The sequence below is a fragment of the Chamaea fasciata genome, unplaced genomic scaffold, assembly GCF_029207755.1.
Source record: "Chamaea fasciata isolate MVZ Bird 193981 ecotype frontalis unplaced genomic scaffold, bChaFas1.0.hap1 SCAF_7, whole genome shotgun sequence".
Classification (NCBI taxonomy): Eukaryota; Metazoa; Chordata; class Aves; order Passeriformes; family Sylviidae; genus Chamaea; species Chamaea fasciata.
In genome coordinates this window covers 17107526-17128100 of record NW_027094092.1, presented here as the reverse complement: position 1 = coordinate 17128100, position 20575 = coordinate 17107526, and the positions used below count along the sequence as shown (strand labels likewise).

General features: G+C 44.6%; 1 protein-coding gene and 1 long non-coding RNA gene across 5 annotated transcripts in view; one reads left to right on the top strand and one right to left on the bottom strand.

The window, feature by feature from the left end:
* AP2A2 (adaptor related protein complex 2 subunit alpha 2) overlaps positions 1-9072 on the top strand; it is a 45659-nt gene extending 36587 nt beyond the window's left edge. For 3 of the 4 annotated variants that reach the window (XM_066187747.1, XM_066187748.1, XM_066187746.1), the window contains exons 16-22: positions 1367-1449; positions 2195-2284; positions 3084-3207; positions 3966-4082; positions 4261-4330; positions 5495-5629; positions 6386-9072. In XM_066187747.1, coding sequence (XP_066043844.1) covers positions 1367-1449; positions 2195-2284; positions 3084-3207; positions 3966-4082; positions 4261-4330; positions 5495-5629; positions 6386-6463 — 697 coding nt within the window. In that variant the 3' untranslated portion in view covers positions 6464-9072. Of the gene's footprint in view, positions 1-399; positions 478-1366; positions 1450-2194; positions 2285-3083; positions 3208-3965; positions 4083-4260; positions 4331-5494; positions 5630-6385 lie in introns of all 4 variants that reach the window. The other variant, XM_066187749.1, reaches the window with a different exon arrangement.
* A 915-nt stretch (positions 9073-9987) lies between these two features.
* LOC136292273 (uncharacterized) lies at positions 9988-13889 on the bottom strand. Its single transcript, XR_010721873.1, has 3 exons — positions 13538-13889; positions 12162-12264; positions 9988-10536 (listed from the first exon to the last, which is right to left on the bottom strand). It is a non-coding gene; the product is annotated as an uncharacterized lncRNA (long non-coding RNA).
* Positions 13890-20575: the final 6686 nt, after the last annotated feature.

Genomic DNA, 20575 nt, shown 5'->3' with positions numbered 1-20575 from the left:
GGCCTCTGCTTTTAAGCACACCTTTGTAGTAGCTAATATGCAGCTACCTTTTTGATTTTCAACTTAAACACTTTTGCTGTCACAGTTAAACACCTAAAAGGACTTGGTTCTGTAAGAGGTTTACATTTACTGAACACTTCAGCTGTCTTCCTGAAGGATTGCTGTTTTCTAACAGTCGGGGTGGGATGGGGGAGAGAAGTGTGGGAAAGCATTGCCTAATGCCTAAAACCTTTCTAGGGTACTGAGCTAGGGCAGCTAATCAATTTCTTGTGCATTAAGCTCAGCAGTGCCGTTTTTTGAGGAAGGAGGTAAAAGAAGTAACTAAGCTCTAAGCTGTCTTTACTAACTCCTGCTGTCTCTGTCGCTACTGCCTTTCTTCCTTTGTGCTGCCTGAACTAGCCCTGACCTGGCTTCATCTGAGGTAGTTTCTGAGGAACCAGCTGATACTGTGCATGATGCTGATGAGCTTTTTCACAAGTAAGCAATACTAAAACCTTGCAAGGCTGGGCAATTTCCAGAATATAGTTATAAAGCAAAACTATATTGTTCATTAACTTAATACCAGCAAAGCTAAAGAAACATGTATTGTCAGACTTGTGACTAGAACACCCCTGTGGATGCTGTGGATTTTGTGACAGGCTCATAAATACACAGGTTAGAGTTGCCTTTACAAGTCAGTGCTATCACACACTGCTCTAAAATGAGACAATGCCAGTTGTGTGTTAAGGTTTTGCAACTATTTGGAAATAAATAAAAAACAGAGTACTTGTCAAAAGTACTGATATTTGGGAGTGTGTTTTAAGTGCCTTGTATGCAAAGGTAGATGTTTGCTGACCACCTCTTATACTTCTAAGTGAAGGGTGATAGAAAGGACTGAGATCACTGGAGAATGGGCTTCCTCTCTCACAATGGAAAAAGTACATGTCTGTTGGCTTAGGTGATACAGAAATGATAAAACAAGGAGGGTTTTTTCTTTCAGGTTTAAACAGTCAAAGCTTCAAACTTTCCAATTCTGCACCAACCTAATGAGTTACAGAAGTTCTCAAGACTAAAAAGAAAAATCCTGATCTGTTGCCTGATCCTTTATTAGACAGTGTGTGTGTATATAGCATATTGTGGTTTCCTTCATAGTTTCTCAGACATCCTATCAAATAAAAACATCAGTTCTTTTAGTGTCCTACGAGTGGTGGTTCTGGTTGTAAAATCGTCTTTTCTAACTGCAGTTTTCTGCAAAGGCCTCTCTCACAGATTGATGCATTCTAGGTTAACCGCAATCTTCATCCTCTGTGTAAGCCCTGAATTTTGTGGTTCTAAATACTGTTTAATGTGACTCAATTTACAACATGTTTTCCCTCTCTTCCCCTAGGTTTGTGTGTAAAAATAATGGAGTCTTATTTGAAAATCAGTTGCTACAAATTGGCTTGAAGTCTGAATTTCGACAGAACCTGGGTAAGATCTGTTGTGCCGTGGTTGGCTGTCTGCATTATCAATCACAGTGCCAGCATGATATTCCAGATAGGACTCACATTGCAGCTTCTGAAGAGGGAAATAGCATTATAGGCCTAAGCTGTTTTACAGCTCCCACTGTTGTGCATCCCTGGCTTTCGTGTGGGTTCTTGTTTCCTTAAATTTTTTGATTGTTTTGGTAGCTGAGATGAAACAGGAGTGTTAAGCTCCAGCACTCCAGCTCTCGCTGCCTGGTTGTATGGCCGGTGCAGCCAGGTTTATAAAGGACCATTCTTCTCAAAATTTGTATCCTGCAGTATAGCTTACTGTAATGATATGAGACACAATGCGTTTCGGATCAGATTGAATGCACAAGAGACTGGAACCATCTAGGAAAGAGATGGGATTTGAACACAGGCATTAGAATTGCTCACTTTGCCCTTTCTGTAAAACTCTTGGTGGTATAGTAGCATTTTAACAAAATTCTCCAGCAGTTGAAAGACTTCCACTGATGATTTAACTGTCTGTGTGACAGCTGCTGTAGGAGAGATCTAATGGCTTGGTTAAATCACTGCATTTTGAACTGTGAATGTCTTGGTGAGATAAAGCATATAAACTCTATTTTGTTCTTAAAAGTGGTTTTAAAGAAAGGTAGAAAGATAATGTGTTAGGGAATTGAAGCACAAGTAGTTCAATGTTTTTGATTACGTGGCCTAAAAATTCTGATGTTTCGTTCTTCTCTTTCCAGGACGTATGTTCATATTCTATGGTAATAAGACATCAACGCAGTTCTTGAATTTTACTCCAACAGTAATCTGCTCAGATGACCTTCAGTCAAATATCCTTAAATGTGGTAGCATGTGTCTGTTCTTATTAGGTTTTTGTGCTTTATTGCTGCACAATATAATAAATCTGTTGGATCAAGGCACGGTGTCCTTGAACATGAAAAAATGAGAAACTTGCTGATAGCTCTCTAAAGTTCTTGTAAAAAGAACAAGTCTTGAGCAGGGATGAAAGATTCTTTCCTTAAAGCCTTGGTTGTAAACACAAATTTTTCTTCTGAAATAACAAGAAATTAGGCTGAATAAATACTCGAACTGTAGCTTTTGCTACTGACATTAAGTAGAAGAGGTAGAAATGTGTCCTTCAAGTACTGCGTTGGCAGATAACCTAAAACTTGACATGGAGATGGAATACGTGTATGTCAAGATGATGGCACTTTAAAATAAGCTCATGGCTGGTCCTTAATGCTTGGTATTGAAAATTTAGGATTTCTGGGAGATTAATCAGGCATGTTTGACTCAAGGCATCTCTGTCACGTTCAAAGTAGTCCTGTGGCTTTCATTGTGAAGGCGCTGTGCCTTCACACCTTTTTAAGGGCATCTCTAAGAATATCCAGTTAACTCAGAATTTTCAGTTATTGCTTGTAGATGTGTCAATATGAAAAAATGCCAATAAACAAAAAATAACCCCCCACAAACTCCTTTCTTGTACAAAAACTGAGCTTTAAATGTTCAGTAGCACATAGAGAATGAGTGAAAATGTATGGATGCTAATTCATCACAGAGCTTATTTTGGAAGATATGCATTTTTCAAGTTATCAGTTCATTGATCTGTTTCCTTAACTACTTTTCTACGCCTGAATCTTCAGACAAAACCTGTTGACCCCACAGTGGATGGAGGTGCACAGGTGCAGCAGGTTGTGAACATCGAATGTGTGTCAGACTTCATGGAAGCTCCAATCCTGAACATTCAGTTCAGGTAAAACAAAGGATTCAAATGTTAGTGAATTCATTGGAGGAAAGATGTTAAATTTGCCATGGCCCTGTGACTGAAATGCAAAATATGGACACACAAAGCTCTCTTGGGTGGACAACTTGAAAATTTGATCTGAGGAAGCTTTAAGGTGCTAGGGAGAATCCACTTGGAACAATGTGGTTTAAAACCCCAGCCAAACCAAACAGTCAAGAGGCAGCCACTGATAAAATGTCTCCATGACTTCTGTCTCTGCTATCTATATAAAACAACAGTCTTCCTGTTTGCTTAAGAAATCTTGACAGGAATATACGCAGTAACTTCTCCCTTCTGGAAACCAAGAACATTTCTGCAAATAACTTGGCCTGGAAGTGTATGCAACCAGAAATAGAATCTTGTTCTGTCCACTCAACATCAGCTCAGCTTTATAAAATCCTGAGTTCTGAGCTACATGCTGTTGTTTTAGTCTAAACTGGTTTTTATTGGTGTGTTTTCACAGGGATATATTTTCACCCCTTAGGGTGCTATCTAGAAGGATAAATCGATGCTAAAACTGAGAGAACCTTATCAGCAGTTCTGCCAATTCATGTGCCATCTAAGCAGAGGAAATAAATTTATTTAACAGTGGATTGAAACTGTATTAGAAATGTCATGTGCAGTTGATGGATTTTAATCATAAACAGTTCCTCAGTTGCTTGGCTGATTTCTGCTGAGACACTGCTGAGGCTGCCACATGCACTGTGGTTTTTCTATTCCATCTGCAGGTACGGTGGAACATTTCAAAACCTTTCAGTAAAATTACCCATCACTCTGAATAAATTTTTCCAGCCAACAGAGATGTCTTCTCAAGACTTTTTTCAGCGTTGGAAGCAGCTGAGCAAGTAAGACTTTGTACTTGGGCCTCCTGTGGTGGGCGAGGGAAGAGAAAGGTATATTGTGAATGTAGCTGGTGCAGTGCCTCATCCCATACTCAGTCCTGTAAGCCATGAGTTCTCCCAGTGGAATTAATTGCTATTGGAAATGCTGTTCATAATGTATTTGTCTTGCCTTGTCTTGCAGTCCAAAACAGGAAGTACAGAATATCTTTAAAGCAAAGCACCCGATGGATGCAGAGATCACAAAAGCAAAGGTGGGTAATGGTGTGATACTTTAAATTCATAGTGTACAGGGTAGTGACAGGTCACGTTTTAACCCCAGCTGGCAACTAAGCACCACACAGCCATTTACTCACCCTCCCCCAGAGGGGCCGGACAGAGAGTAAGAAGGGTGAAAGTGAGAAAACATGTGGGTTGAGGTAAAGAAAAAGCCATGCACACAAGCAAAGCAAAGAATTAATTCAGTGCTTCCCATTGTCAGGGAGGTGTTTGGCTATCCCCAGGGCAGCAGGGCTCCATCAGGTGTAACAGTTACTTGGGAAGGCAAAACAACATCACTGTGAACATCCTCCTATTCTTTCTTTTCCCAGCCTTATATGCTGAGTCAAGACATTACAGTATGGGATATCCCATTGTTCAGTTGTCCTGGCTGTGTCCTATCCCAGCTCCTTGTGCATCCCCAGCTTCCTCACTGATGGGGTGAGGAGCGGAAAAGATCTTGGCTCTGTGTAACCCCTGCTCAGTGATAACTAAAACATCCCTGTGTTACCAGCTGTTTTCAGCACAGATCCTAAACACAGCCCCATACCAGCTGCTAAGAAGAAAATTAACTCTATCCCAGCCCAAATTAGCACGTGGTATAAGCAAACTTAGTGCTTTTTTGTCTATATGGCAGTTGGATCATCCAGTGAAAGGGTGAGTCCATGCCGTGTGATAGATTGTGGCAGTGCTAAGTTGAGTGGACAGTTTCTAGCTGTGGTTTGAATTAGATGCAGTCGTTAGTAGCAGTTGGAGACTTGAAGCTGTTGAGGAAAGCACCAATTCACTGCTTAAAACTGAACTGGAAGATAGTTCAAGCCTTAATTTATACTTGGGGTACTTTTCCTTAGAAAAGGAAAGTGACTTTCTGGCTGCCTTAGGCAAAACAGAAGTGACTGTATAAGACAGGAATGGCTGTAATCAAAACCAGGACAGACTGATGTTAAATCTTAACTTCTCCGTTGCTTTTGAAAAGAGCTTTTTTTACAGAACAGCTCACTTATCAGGGTTAGCCTTCAAAAATCTGTACTAATGACTTTGTCTTGAAGACTTGAAAATTAGTTTCCTCCTTGTTTTGCTGTTTGATAATGACTGTTTGGGTATGCTTGGTATTTGTGTCCTCCTCTCCCCACACTAAATCTTCTGGGTTTCTTTCACAGATAATTGGATTTGGATCTGCCCTGCTTGAGGAGGTAGATCCCAATCCTGCTAACTTTGTTGGTGCTGGTATCATACACACAAAAACCACTCAGATTGGATGCTTGCTGCGCCTTGAACCCAACCTCCAGGCACAGGTATCTGTGTAACTATCTCCAGCTTAGATACAAGTTCTCATTTGAACTAAATATCTCTGTGTATCTGAAACCCCTTAAGATATTTAAATAATCACTATTGCAGTAGCTGCTTATGACTGCAGACTGCAACAAGAAATTAAATTGTAGCAGCTGGACCTAGCCCTGCTGGGGAAGCCGCTTCTTCAGAGCAATTCTTTCCTCTTGAAGAGATCATTGTAATATTCCAGACTGTCTTGTGCACTTTGGACCAGATTAAGCATGCTTTCTTTTCCTATTTTAAATTAGTAAAAGACTAATTGGCTAAAAGAGAAGGCATAAGCAAGTGAGTACAACATTAAGAGTATTTTTAGTAAAGCTTTTTTGACAGAGGTGTTATCAAAATTAACTAAGGATTAAAAAAATAAGGTTTGGGTGGTTGTGCCTTCTGTTCCCTGAAGAAGTGGTTGTACAGGGTCTTCAGACTTCTCTACAGCATTTGCTCCTCTTTAACAGATGATCAGGACAACTCCTTTCTGTTAAAGCCAAAAAACATTTGACTAACAGTAATTCCCAACAAGGATTTGAAGATAGGGTTGGTTCAGCCAGTGGTTTGAAAAGGCTGTGTTACTCGGTGGCTCGCTGCCTCTGAGTGTTTTATAGTCTTTTTCCTACCAAAGCTTACGAAGCAAGTAAGAGGTAACTGTTAGCTTTGACTGTTGACTGTGCATTCCTTTAATGCCACACTGTTTAAAAGTATTATTTTATGTTCTTTTTCAGATGTATAGGCTCACACTACGAACAAGTAAAGAAGCTGTATCTCAGAGATTATGTGAATTGCTGTCCGAACAGTTTTAATATTAACCATGTCAGTTTTGGTTTTTCCACTTATATCACTGTCATCATACTGCAAATAAATGTCTTGTACATCACTGTCTGAGTACTGCAATGTTAACCAATACCAGCTCCCTGCCTTAATAGGACTTGACCCTTGTTTGAAATTAAGACTGTAAAATGTACAGTACAGAGAAGTGACTTTTTCCATTAAAATGGCTTTTAGTGTGTTACACAAAGGGTGGGAGGGCTGTCTTTGGCTCTTTTTTTTTTTTTTTGCAGAGGTCAGGCTTTTAAACTTGTTGAAGGGAAATCGTTTTTGTTGTGGCAATCAAGGATTTCAGCTGAAAACAGCTCAAAAACCTTCTGCTTCAGTACCTTTAAGAGATACTTCCTCTGCTCTGAGCTGAAAGACACCAGTGTACTGCTGCTCAGGAAGGTTAACTCCCGTGTTAATGTAGAATCAAAACTTGATAAAGTTGAACATTGCCACAAGTTGTCTACTGGATGGAAGGGCAGATGTGAAGATGTGTTTGAATCTGATTAAAGTGAACTTTTATGTTGTGTCTCCAATCTTTGTATTTGAAAAATGCCACAGGACCAGAGTCTTAAGAGTATTACTCTTGTAATATTTTACATCTTAATGTTTTCTGATCTTTGGATTGAACACAAAAGCTATTCTTAACCCTTCTGCTTATCTCCATAAATGAGGTGAGCTTCTCTGGTAGGGGGTGAATGAGTATGTACTAGTTCGTTGTTTCTCAGTGAAGTTAAATATTCTGTTCTGTGTTTTTTCTGTTTGCCATCAGACTTCACAAGTAAAAGTCCTAATGATGTGATACAATTAACTGCAGAAACTAGTGTTGTGTAAAAGAAGTGGGAAGACATGGGCCCTTGAAGGGCTGTAAGGCATGCACTCTTAGGTGGAAATGTGATTTTAATCAATATCTTTTCCCCAGTGTACATTAATACTCAGACTCAAGAGGCTGAATAACTGTTATCTAAGCAGTTTCTTTCCTGTCAGTGGTAAAAAAGTCCAACATGGTGTAGAAAACTGCTGAAACTGAAAGTAGAAGACCCAAAAATGTTCAGCTTTTCTAGTGGTTTTTACCGCCAAAGTCTTTGTACCTTGTTTCACATCAAACTCATTGCAGCCTCTGCAGAAGTCAGTGAACAGAAATTTTGGCTCATGCTCCTCAAGCCTTGAGGTGAAACAGAGGCTGCTAAACCAAAGCAGGTGAGGTAGCCCAGTTAGAAACCCTGGGCTGGTGGCAGCAAGAGCTACAGATCATGGTGAACAAAAGCAGCTCCTGCTGACAGGAGAAGGGAACTTCAGGTCAAGATTTCCTCATGGTCATTGAAAGGAGGCCTGGGACTGGTGTGTCACAACACATACAGACAAGTGTGCCCAGGGAATGAAGGTGTTAAGTCATAGTGGTGACACTGAAATGACATTGAAATGCGGCTGCTGTCATGCTGCCCAGTGCTCAGCAGGGGACAGGATTCTCCATGATTGAGTGTGCCTTGCTTTTTGTCTTCAGTGCTTTGAGCTTAAATCATGGAACTGGGAGATTGTCACTTGGTTCTGCTAAAGGCTGCTGATGGTACTTGAGCAAAAGTGAAAAATGAGGAACAAAGGTTTGGCTGTGATGTGTGCATTTTGGGGGATATGCTTTGTTTTTCCTGAAATGGCTGGGAACTATGGATATGAAGGCTGAAAACTGGGCTAAAGGTCTGGTCTTTCTGCAAAAGTTCTCTTGAACAATTGGCCCCTTTAAGGCCTTTCACATTCTTCTTACTTGAGACTCTTTAATCATCAATGTTGTCATTGAAAATCTTGGTGAGTGGTTCCTGCAGTCAGGTTGGGCAGTTGGCAAATACTGATGGAATACCTTTTGTTTTGGCCTCTCGATGTTCTGTGTCTCATTATTAGTCCTGTTATGTTAACCATGCTCTTGGCTGCTCTGTTAAAATCTGATGTGCTGAACTAAAGGGAGTCTTAGCAAAGACAGAGGAGGAGGTTCTCTTTTGTATTTTCCAAATCCTGTTGTATATCTGTCCCCCTGAAAAATGTTCTGTGCCCTCATTAAAGGACACCTTGAGACACTGCACTACTTTATTTCACTTTGCTTTGGTTCAAGCTGTGCTAAAATGTGCATTAAAATATGGGAAGGAGGGGGGGTAAGGGAAAGTGTCTTTTCAGTGGTGACTGTGTTAAGCTTATGACTGTTCACTCTTTGTATTTAATGTCAGCTCAATGAAGCCATGAGCAGAAAAGTGAACAAATTAAAGACAAATACTTGATTTTTTTTTTTTTGTGAATGATGGTTAACTTACCAGTGATGTATCCTGTCAAGCAGACAAAGTAATTTCTGCAGTAAACAGTGTTATTGTTTTTAAGTGCAGTATTTTCAGGCATTGACATGTGAAAATAACTGAATAGCAAAACAGGTAGCATATGTTCATTCTTGACCTACACTCCAGTATGTAACATTTATGGTGATTGTCTTATTTGTATAAAACAAAGTTCTGTCAAATTAAGTGGAGAATTTTCATATAGAAGACTATATATTAGACTATATTCATCAGAAGAACATATTAAGATTAAATAAATGATTAGAACAGTGATGAAACTGTCCTTTTTTTGTCTGGGGGCATGAAAGTGTAAAAAATATTCTCGTGGAATGGTTGTGGAACACAACTGCTGTGATTCTGAGAAGTACTGGTGGGTTAGTTCACTGGAATTACACTTTTCTGCTTCCTCAGTGAGCAAGTTTGATTTTGTTTTGTTTGGTTACAGGTTATAAATACTCTATTTTTAAAAAGGCCCAGATGTAAAATCTTTCTCCCTAGAGTGTTTAACAACAGTAAGTACATGAGCAGTACTTGCTGCAGTAAACTGCTCTAATAGTGGGAAAGGGGTGAAGCTAAGCAGCACACACCTGTATTGCATGCAGGGTTGATGGTGCTGTGGAAGACAAGTAATCTAAATTGCTAAATAACCTCATGTAAGCTTTAAATATATGTTTCAGATTCTACACTTGCTAAAAGGGGAAAAAGGACACTGAACTTTTGTGCAATCATACAGCTTTTTCTTAAATGACTTACAAAGTAAAGATTGTCTCGAGTAGCAGCAAGTAGAAATTGTTTGTGTGAACCGCTTGTATCCTGTTAGATGCCTGTCAGCTTCGATTTCTCACAGAGAAATGCCCTCAGCTTCCTGCTTTGTCCCAAAGCTGCTCCGTGTGTGTATTAGTTATACTAGTTTCTAGAAATGTCCCACCACACTAAAGGTGCTTGTGGAAACTTCACCATTCACTTTTGGGTCATGTAGCACCTTACTTTGCAACCCTGTCATCTGTGGACGATGAACACATTTGCTGTGTCCACCTTCAGAGGCAAGGAACAGGTCACTTCCCTTCTCCCACTGAAGTAGTGGGCTCTTCCACAGGTCCAAGTTGACTGTAGTAAACCTAATAAGACTGTTTTTCAGTTAAAAATAATTTGTCAAATAAGAAGAAAGGAGTTAGCAAATTCAGTTCCTTCTACTTTATTTGAGCATTGAATTTCTGTTACTGCCCAGTTCGTGGGCCAGGTTTTAGCCTCTGGTTAAATAAATCACCCTGAGCAAGGCCAAACAGTTTCTTGTTCTCCCTCCCGATCCCCAGCCTGAGCCTGTTCTTGATTTCTGTGCCTGTTCTTTCTTTCCTCTGCACCCCACCCTGCTCCTGATCAGGAATAATTTATCTGTTAATTCCACTGGTAGTCCAGGCAGCTCCTCAGGCAGCTCCTCAGGCAGCCTGACAGCAAGGCTGTTCCGTGTAATCAGTACAAGAGAACCCAGCAATGAGCTGTGGAAGGATTAACTTATGATCAGAGTTTAATTACAAAAAATGGTATCTGCAGCCACCAGGTCTGGCTAGTGCGTGCAACTGTCAAAGTTACACACACAGCCACTAAATGCAATTATTTCTGTGGTGAGCCTTCTTCCAGGGCTATCTGGGTCTTGGCATGGTAGTTGGAATTGCTTCTTAAGAAGTTCAAGTGGCCTACAGCAGCCACATGCTGTGGTGACCGTCATCTTCTCAACGTCCAGCCTGTGTGGAAGGGAGGGAGAATCAGTTGGTATTTGTTTACAGCATTTTAGGCACTCAGCCTTTCAAGTATATGAACTTCTTTCTTTCCTATGGTGGGAGGTTTAGAGGAAAGAGCCCTCAGCTTAATGGTTCTGTCAACTGCAGTGCTACAAACAACGTGGGAAATGACTCCATTTTAAGTTCTCATGATGCAGAAACTCTGGTGTGCTGAGCTGCTGCCTTCCATTTTAGAACAGGACGGACTCGATCCTTGTGGGTCCAGCTCAGGATAGTCTGCGATTCATCAACTGTTAGGCCTCAGACCTCACTGGAAAACTAATAGAATTGGAATCCCCTGGTCTCTTTTTTGCCTTCTGAGGGATTAAATTTGTTAAATCTGTGCACTGGACTACTTAGAGTTTACAGAAGGTCTCTTCTGCAGATGCTGAATTGTGTGTTCCTTTTGCAGTCCACAGAGGAATGAAAACCCCTTTCTCCCTCTGAACAGTTAGTGGTGGAATCTGAGGTGGTGACTGTTGATGCCAGTTCTGGGTGTGAGGTCAGCTAACAAGGCACTGCAGTTCTTAGGCTGTTGATTCCTGACTGTGTTCAGTCTCCTGCTGGCCTTGGTTCTGCCTTTCTCTTTGTCAGTGGGAAACACTATTGGTAACAGGCCAGAACTCAGGTATGGGAAAAAGAGAGGTAAGGAAAAAAATGTGTTTTGGGAAAACCTCTTTTGAGGCAGAGGAAAGTTTTCTAGGTTTCAGTTAAAACTGCGTTTTAAACACAACTTGCTTAGCAGTTGAGACAAACCTTAACTCTAAAAGTCTTCCTCCAGGTTTCACAGCCCTTTTGTCAACTCTCAGGATACAAGGTCAGTCATTCAGTTTTCAAAATTCTGGGCAACACTTGAATGTGCTTTGAAGGGGACAATTTTTAGCATCAGGATTAATTTAAATTAGTTCCTGCAAAAGCAAAACCCTTCATTGCTTTCCATTCTTGAACATTGTATTGGCTTGGATTGTTGGGAATGTACCTTTTTTCCTCCCCCCAATAACTGAACTCTAATACTGCTGCACTGTTTACTTGTATTGAAGCCTTGATTTCCTGCCAAATTCTCCTAATGGGCAGCAGAACTGCACAGGCTCAGACAGTAACCTTGTAACTATAAAATATACCTGAGTTACACTATTAAGAGCATGTTATGAGACAACTGAATTGACATTACTTACCTTAGGTGAAATTTCTTACTCTACTGTCTTAGCTATTTGAAATAAGTATTTGTAGTCTAAACCACTTTTCCAGGCTTTAAAAAGCAAAAAACAAAACCAAAACCCCAACCATCAAAACAACAAAAAGGCCCTCCAAACCTGCAGCATTGATGTTTGGCTTTTTTTAAAAACAAAACAACAAAAACTTAAGGAAGTGAGATGACCATCCTTGATTAGATGAAAATCCCTGTGTAATAAATAACCTTATTGTTGCTATTAACTGGTTTATACAGCAACATTGTATATTGCTGGGTGGATTCTAACCACATTTTCCTCCCTCAATTATAAAGGCACAGTAGCTCAAAAATTTCCCTGCTTAGAGCTGACCAAATAAGGAAAACAACTTTAGTTCTGTACAGCCTCAGTTATCCTTACTTTGTTGAAGATGGACATGATCCTTCACATCGGCTCAAAGTGACATTTGTGGAACAGCCTTTGTAAGTTATTTCTTCTTCATATTCAACTTCTCTACAATGCTCTGTCAAATGTAAAAAGAAAAAAATTCTGCTCAAATTCATCTTGGTCTTCTTGAGTGACCTTTGTTAGATGCCAAAAACCTCCATATCTGGTTTCATGGAAAACCATTCTTATTGCATGAGATAATTAACAAGTCACAAGTGAGTTGCACAGCAAGAGAAGTTTTTAAACTGGGCACTAAAGTTGCAGGAGAGGCTTACCCTGGGGGCAACAAAAGAAATGAATAAAGTTCTTTTTTTAAGAAAACAGAAGTTGTTGGAATTAAAATGAGAAAAAAAACCTGTTAAGAATATAGTACACATTCAGTCCAGCATGGACAAACTAATCCTCTGCTGCAAACACAAAGAGGCAAAGAGAACAACCAGTTGGCTCATTCTGGAAGAATTATTTCTCTTTCACAGACTTTACTTATTTGAAAATGGCTTAATTTATTCATTTTAAGGATATATTTATAGGTAGCCAGATGTTTACAACTTGCCTTACTCGGGAGAATGTTTAGTGCTACATGTTGGGTAACAATTCCATGTGTCAGTGTTACATTTTCTCCTGCCTTGAAACACCACGCTAAGCACTTTTTGAACCAGAAAGCTGGCTGAAAACGCAAGTTTTCCAAGGAGTTCAAAGAGAGTGTTTGAAGTTTATATTAAGGAGAACAAAGATGTTGAAAACAATGAAGGCAATTCATGCACTGCTCACACCTGATCCTGCACAATGATCTTTTAAGCACAGTCAGGTTCCCCGCTGAGAGAAAGGTTATAGATTATTGAACATCATTGCAGGGAAGGCTCAGTTAATGCTGTAGTATGACTGGGATTTTCTTACTGGAAAATAAGACAACTACTAACTGGGCAGTAGACTAAGATGCTGTATCTATATGCCCAAGTGTGCAGAACATGTGAGAGCTAACAGGAAGGCTGCAGGGTAATGAGGGGATAACCTGTTCCAATAAGAGGTTTCTTACACTGCTTTGTAAGATGACAGAACAAAGATTCTGTGGCTCTCCTGAAGTGCATCCTGTCAGACTCTTTAACTCATACTTCTTCATGTTTAAAATACTGAGTAGCAGGGAACCTGTATGAAATCTAAGATGTCAGTCAATAGCTTTACAAAAAATAACTGCAGAAAGGGCAAAAAGGAAAGATGGAGCCAATGGGTACAAATAGGATCATGGCCAAAGGATACATAAAGAAAATTCATACACTCATCAAAAAAAAAAAAAAAAAAGGCATTTAAAGCAAATCCACGATCAAGGAAATGATATGGAGGTACATTACCATGTGGCACTGTTGATGGCACAACAGAGGACAGTGATGTTGAAAGTCCAGAGGTGAGAGGAGGAGATGATGTTGTGCGGGCAGTGGTCAGTGTTGTTGTTTGCAGGGAACTCCTTTCTGCCGACTCCGTAGAAGCCGTAGTGATAACAGGGGGAGCAAAGGTAATAGTTGTAGATAAAACAGTTGGGATCAACACTGGCCTGGACTGGGGAGAGATACTGGTAGGGACAGCTAATGAAGATGTTTTGCCATATGGAGTGGATGTGGTATTTTGGAAGTAAGAATGTGTAGTGCTCTCAGTAGACCTAACTGTGGAAGAAGTCAGGGATGTAGGCACAGACGTTGTGCTGACAGCTGGGGCCAAAGCGGAAGAGAATGGAGATGTGGCAGTGGATGGCAGCCGGGTGCTGAGTGGGCTGCTGGGGGCAGGCGGAGAGCTGGGATTTGGAGAGGTTTCCAGAGGCACTTCAGTGGAGACAGAGGTCTTGGAGGTGCGGCTGATGGAGGTGGTGGTCGTGGTCTTGTGCGTGGTCACGGGTGGCGCAATGTGTGGCACAGTGGACTTTTCAGGGGTGAAAGCTGTCAGGAGGAAGGCGCAGGTAAAATTGAGGGTGCCCATCTGGCCACTTCTTCACTCCCCTTATTCAGACACGGGGAGAGAATCAGAAAAGCCAAAGCAGAACACCCACACGTATCCAGAGAGTTTTCAGAAGTGAAGAAACTAAAAACCAAATGAAGATCCACCTATGAGGTGCAAAGGCAGTCACTCACCACATCCCCCCACCACTCGCCAATATCCAGCCAGTCTCCGAGCAAAGGCTACTTGGCAGTAACTGCCCAACTCTCCCACGGTACAGCTCAGCATCATGATGTGTGGTAGGCAGTGTTTCCTTGGCCACCGGCTTTGGGCCAGCTATGCAGGCTGTGTCCCTGATGGACATCATGACCACCCCATGCCTGCTCCCTGGCTGGCAAAAGGACAAACGGAAGAGGCCCAGAGGCTCAGCTGGCAATCCTGAGCAATCAACAAAGCACCTGTGGGCCATCAACACTGGCTGGGGCTCACATCTAAAACAGAACCAGGAAACAGGCTGGGAACAATAATTAGCTCTGTCCAAGGCAGAGCCAGTGCACAGGCCCAAGACTACACTAGGGAACCAAGCTGGTCAAAGGAAACTAATGGAGGGGTAACCAGCCACACAAATGCAAAACTGGGATGTGGTTTTTGAAAGCAACAATGGATGTAGGGACAACAGGAAGAGTGACACAAAAAAGGCGAGCTTGAAAAAGCAAGCAAGAGCAGGATGGGTAGAAAGGAGCCTTACCCGGCTGTGAAGAGCTGAGCCATGCTGAGGACACTGTTGAGGAAGGAGAAGAAGCAGGAGATGGCAGCGTGCTGGTTTTGGCTGTGGTGGGTGCAGAGGACCCTGTTACAGGAGACTCCTTTGCAGCACTGGTTGTTGGGGAAGAGGGCTTGGGCCTCAGGGTTGTAGGAGTAGGCCTGGGGCTGGTGCTTGGAGCTGCTGTGGAGGAGACTGGGGACGTGGTGGCAGTGGATGGCAGCCGGGTGCTGAGCGGGCTGCTGGGGGCAGGTGGAGAGCTGGGATGTGGAGAGGTTGTTTCCAGAGGGGCTTCTGTGCTGCTTGGTGGGCTGCTCCCTGTGGAGACAGAGGTCTTGGAGGTGCTGCTGATGGAGGTGCTGGCTGTGGTCTTCTCTGTGGTCAGAGGTACCCCAGTGTGTGGCATGGTCAACATTTTATGTGTGAAGGCTGCCAGGAAGAAAGCAATGGTCAGTTGTTGACGAGGACAAGGAAAAAATGAAATGCATCAAAGGTCAGAGGGCTTAGATTGGGGATATAAACAAAACTGGCAATGCTGTGCTGCACTGAGTATTCCTGGGAAAAAGGGAACACTTTTACTGTGGCTCCTGTCTACAGGCGGCTGTGTGGACTCTTTTAGAAAAAGTGAGGAAATGGATACAGTGCCTTCCAACGTGCAAGATCCAAATACCTGTTCCTTGGAGAGGGCCCTGTGTGGATATGCATGTGTCCCTTTAAGGAATATGAAGAGCTTAAGGACAGTCCCCACTGAGGCTGGCAAGTCAGGCTGCATGGCAGAGACCGGTGCCCTAAGGCCGTAACAAAGTCAGGCCACACAAGTGTTCAAATGCAGAAAGAAGAGGGAATGGTGAGCAAAAATTAAAACAACTCAGAAAGCAACCTGTGTGGCTGGAAAGGAATGAGTGGAAAGGGGAGAGAATGGGGAAGCAGTAGTATGTGGAGGAAGGAACCTTACCCGGCTGTGAGGAGCTGAGCCATGTTGAGGACACTGTTGAGGAAGGAGAAGAAGCAGGAGATGGCAGCGTGCTGGTTTTGGCTGTGGTGGGTGCAGAGGACCCTGTTACAGGAGACTCCTTTGCAGCACTGGTTGTTGGGGAAGAGGGCTTGGGCCTCAGGGTTGTAGGGGTAGGCCTGGGGCTGGTGCTTGGAGCTGCTGTGGAGGAGACTGGGTTTGTGGTGGCAGTGGATGGCAGCCGGGTGCTGAGCGGGCTGCTGGGGGCAGGTGGAGAGCTGGGATGTGGAGAGGTTGTTTCCAGAGGGGCTTCTGTGGAGACAGAGGTCCTGGAGGTGCTGCTGATGGAGGTGCTGGCTGTGGTCTTGTGTGTGGTCACAGGTGTCCCAGTGTGTGGCACAGCTGACAGTTCATGGGTGAAGGCTGCTGGAAGAAAGGCATACATCTTTTGAGGCTGAGGGCAGCAAAAGATGGAAATGGAGGTGGTCAGACGCCTTATATTGGGGATATAAACAAAAAACAGCAGGACTGTGCTGCACTGAGTATTCCTGGGAAAAAGAGAGTACAGAGTCTGTGGGTCCTCGCTAAAGCTGTCTGGTTTCTCTCCTAGAAAGGGAGGAAATGGATACAGTGCCTTCCAACGTGCAAGATCCAAATACCTCTTCCTGGGAGAGGACCCTGTGTGGATATGCATGTGTCCCTTCAAGGAATATGAAGAGCTTAAGGACACAATCCCCACTGAGGCTGGCAAGTCAGGCTGCATGGCAGAGACCAGTGCCCCAGGGCCATAGCAAAGGGCATATCACTCTTCCAAAGCAGAAAGAAGGGGGAATGGAGAGCAAAAACAATTGTGCAAGCAACATCGTGGCTGGAAAGGAATGAGTGGAAAGGGGAGAGAATGGGGAAGCAGCAGGACAGGTAAGAGAGAGCCTTACCCGGCTGTGAGGAGCTGAGCCATGCTGAGGACACTGTTGAGGAAGGAGAAGAAGCAGGAGATGGCAGCGTGCTGGTTTTGGCTGTGGTGGGTGCAGAGGACCCTGTTACAGGAGACTCCTTTGCAGCACTGGTTGTTGGGGAAGAGGGCTTGGGCCTCAGGGTTGTAGGGGTAGGCCTGGGGCTGGTGCTTGGAGCTGCTGTGGAGGAGACTGGGTTCGTGGTGGCAGTGGATGGCAGCCGGGTGCTGAGCGGGCTGCTGGGGGCAGGTGGAGAGCTGGGATGTGGAGAGGTTGTTTCCAGAGGGGCTTCTGTAGAGACAGAGGTCTTGGAGGTGCTGCTGATGGAGGTGCTGGCTGTGGTCTTGTGTGTGGTCACAGGTGTCACAGCATGTGGCAGAGCTGACTGTTCATGGGTGAAGGCTGCCAGGAGGGAAGCACAGGTGAGTTGAGGATGAGGGCAGAACGGGAAAGCAAAGTTTGGTCAAAGCACCCAACTGCAAACATAAGGAAAACCAGAATTTCTGTACTGCCATGAGTATTCCCAAGCTTGAGGGACCACTAAAACAGTGTCCTGTCTACAAGCTGCTGCTTACTTTCTCCTTAAACAGGAAGAAATGGACAGGGTGCCTCCATGTAACAGGAATAGGCAGATCTCTCTGCCTATTCCTGGTACATGGCCCATTCTGAATGTGCATGTCCCTTTAGGGAATAGGAACTGTGTAAAGACTGCCCCTCCAAGAATGGCAGGCCAGGATACATGGGAGAGACGTTTTCTCAGGGCCGTACCAAGGAATGGCCATACCACCACGCTGATGCTGAAAGAAATGGGAATGGAGACCAAAAACTGAAAGAACACTAAGAGCAACCTGCGCGGCTAGAAATGAAGAAAGGAAAAGGGAGAGCAGACAGAGGCATCAGGACAGGTAAGAGTGACTCTCACCTGGCTGTGAAGAGCTGAGCCATGTTGAGGACACTGTTGAGGAAGGAGAAGCAGGAGATGGCAGCGTGCTGGTTTTGGCTGTGGTGGGTGCAGAGGACTCTGTTACAGGAGACTCCTTTGCAGCACTGGTTGTTGGGGAAGAGGGCTTGGGCCTCAGGGTTGTAGGGGTAGGCCTGGGGCTGGTGCTTGGAGCTGCTGTGGAGGAGACTGGGGACGTGGTGGCAGTGGATGGCAGCCGGGTGCTGAGCGGGCTGCTGGGGGCAGGTGGAGAGCTGGGATGTGGAGAGGTTGTTTCCAGAGGAGCTTCTGTGGAGACAGAGGTCTTGGAGGTGCTGCTGATGGAGGTGCTGGCTGTGGTCTTGTGTGTGGTCACAGGTGTCCCAGTGTGTGGCACAGCTGACAGTTCATGGGTGAAGGCTGCTGGAAGAAAGGCATACATCTTTTGAGGCTGAGGGCAGCAAAAGATGGAAATGGAAGTGGTCAGAGGCCTTATATTGGGGATATAAACAAAAAACAGCAGGACTGTGCTGCACTGAGCATTCCTGGGAAAAAGAGAGTGCAGAGTCTGTGGGTCCTCTTTAAAGCTGTCTGGTTTCTCTCCTAGAAAGGGAGGAAATGGATACAGTGCCTTCCAACGTGCAAGATCCAAATACCTCTTCCTGGGAGAGGACCCTGTGTGGATATGCATGTGTCCCTTCAAGGAATATGAAGAGCTTAAGGACACAATCCCCACTGAGGCTGGCAAGTCAGGCTGCATGGCAGAGACCAGTGCCCCAGGGCCATAGCAAAGGGCATATCACTCTTCCAAAGCAGAAAGAAGGGGGAATGGAGAGCAAAAACAATTGTGCAAGCAACATCTGTGGCTGGAAAGGAATGAGTGGAAAGGGGAGAGAATGGGGAAGTAGTAGTATGAGGAGGAAGGAACCTTACCCGGCTGTGAGGAGCTGAGCCATGTTGAGGACACTGTTGAGGAAGGAGAAGAAGCAGGAGATGGCAGCGTGCTGGTTTTGGCTGTGGTGGGTGCAGAGGACCCTGTTACAGGAGACTCCTTTGCAGCACTGGTTGTTGGGGAAGAGGGCTTGGGCCTCAGGGTTGTAGGGGTAGGCCTGGGGCTGGTGCTTGGAGCTGCTGTGGAGGAGACTGGGTTTGTGGTGGCAGTGGATGGCAGCCGGGTGCTGAGCGGGCTGCTGGGGGCAGGTGGAGAGCTGGGATGTGGAGAGGTTGTTTCCAGAGGGGCTTCTGTGGAGACAGAGGTCCTGGAGGTGCTGCTGATGGAGGTGCTGGCTGTGGTCTTGTGTGTGGTCACAGGTGTCCCAGTGTGTGGCACAGCTGACAGTTCATGGGTGAAGGCTGCTGGAAGAAAGGCATACATCTTTTGAGGCTGAGGGCAGCAAAAGTTGCAAATGGAGGTGGTCAGAGGTCTTATATTTGGGATATAAACAAAAAACAGCAGGACTGTGCTGCACTGAGTATTCCTGGGAAAAAGAGGGTACAGAGTCTGTGGGTCCTCTCTAAAGCTGTCTGGTTTCTCTCCTAGACAGGGAGGAAATGGATACAGTGCCTTCCAACAGGCAAGATCCCACAGCCTGTTCCTGGGGGAGGACACTGTGTGGATATACATGTGTGCCATTCAAGAAATAGGGAGACATTAAGGTCAGTGCCCACTGAGGCTGGGAGGTCAGGCTGCATGGCAGAGACCAGTGCCCCGGAGTCATAACAAAGTAAGGGCATACCACTGTTTCAAAGCAGAAGAAGGGGAAATGGTGAGCCAAACCAACTCAACATGCAGCCTGTGAAACGGGAAACGAAGAAGGGAAAGGGGATGGGAGGGAGAAGCACCAGGATGGGTAGAAAGGAGCCTTACAGGGCTGTGAGGAGCTGAGCCATGCTGAGGACACTGTTGAGGAAGGAGAAGAAGCAGGAGATGGCAGCGTGCTGGTTTTGGCTGTGGTGGGTGCAGAGGACTCTGTTACAGGAGACTCCTTTGCAGCACTGGTTGTTGGGGAAGAGGGCTTGGGCCTCAGGGTTGTAGGAGTAGGCCTGGGGCTGGTGCTTGGAGCTGCTGTGGAGGAGACTGGGGACGTGGTGGCAGTGGATGGCAGCCGGGTGCTGAGCGGGCTGCTGGGGGCAGGTGGAGAGCTGGGATGTGGAGAGGTTGTTTCCAGAGGGGCTTCTGTGCTGCTTGGTGGGCTGCTCCCTGTGGAGACAGAGGTCTTGGAGGTGCTGCTGATGGAGGTGCTGGTTGTGGTCTTCTCTGTGGTCAGAGGTACCCCAGTGTGTGGCATGGTCAACATTTTATGTGTGAAGGCTGCCAGGAAGAAAGCAATGGTCAGTTGTTGACGAGGACAAGGAAAAAATGAAATGCATCAAAGGTCAGAGGGCTTAGATTGGGGATATAAACAAAACTGGCAATGCTGTGCTGCACTGAGTATTCCTGGGAAAAAGGGAACATTTTTACTGTGGCTCCTGTCTACAGGCGGCTGTGTGGACTCTTTTAGAAAAAGTGAGGAAATGGATACAGTGCCTTCCAACGTGCAAGATCCAAATACCTGTTCCTTGGAGAGGGCCCTGTGTGGATATGCATGTGTCCCTTTAAGGAATATGAAGAGCTTAAGGACAGTCCCCACTGAGGCTGGCAAGTCAGGCTGCATGGCAGAGACCGGTGCCCTACGGCCGTAACAAAGTCAGGGCACACAAGTGTTCAAATGCAGAAAGAAGAGGGAATGGTGAGCAAAAATTAAAACAACTCAGAAAGCAACCTGTGTGGCTGGAAAGGAATGAGTGGAAAGGGGAGAGAATGGGGAAGCAGTAGTAAGTGGAGGAAGGAACCTTACCCGGCTGTGAGGAGCTGAGCCATGTTGAGGACACTGT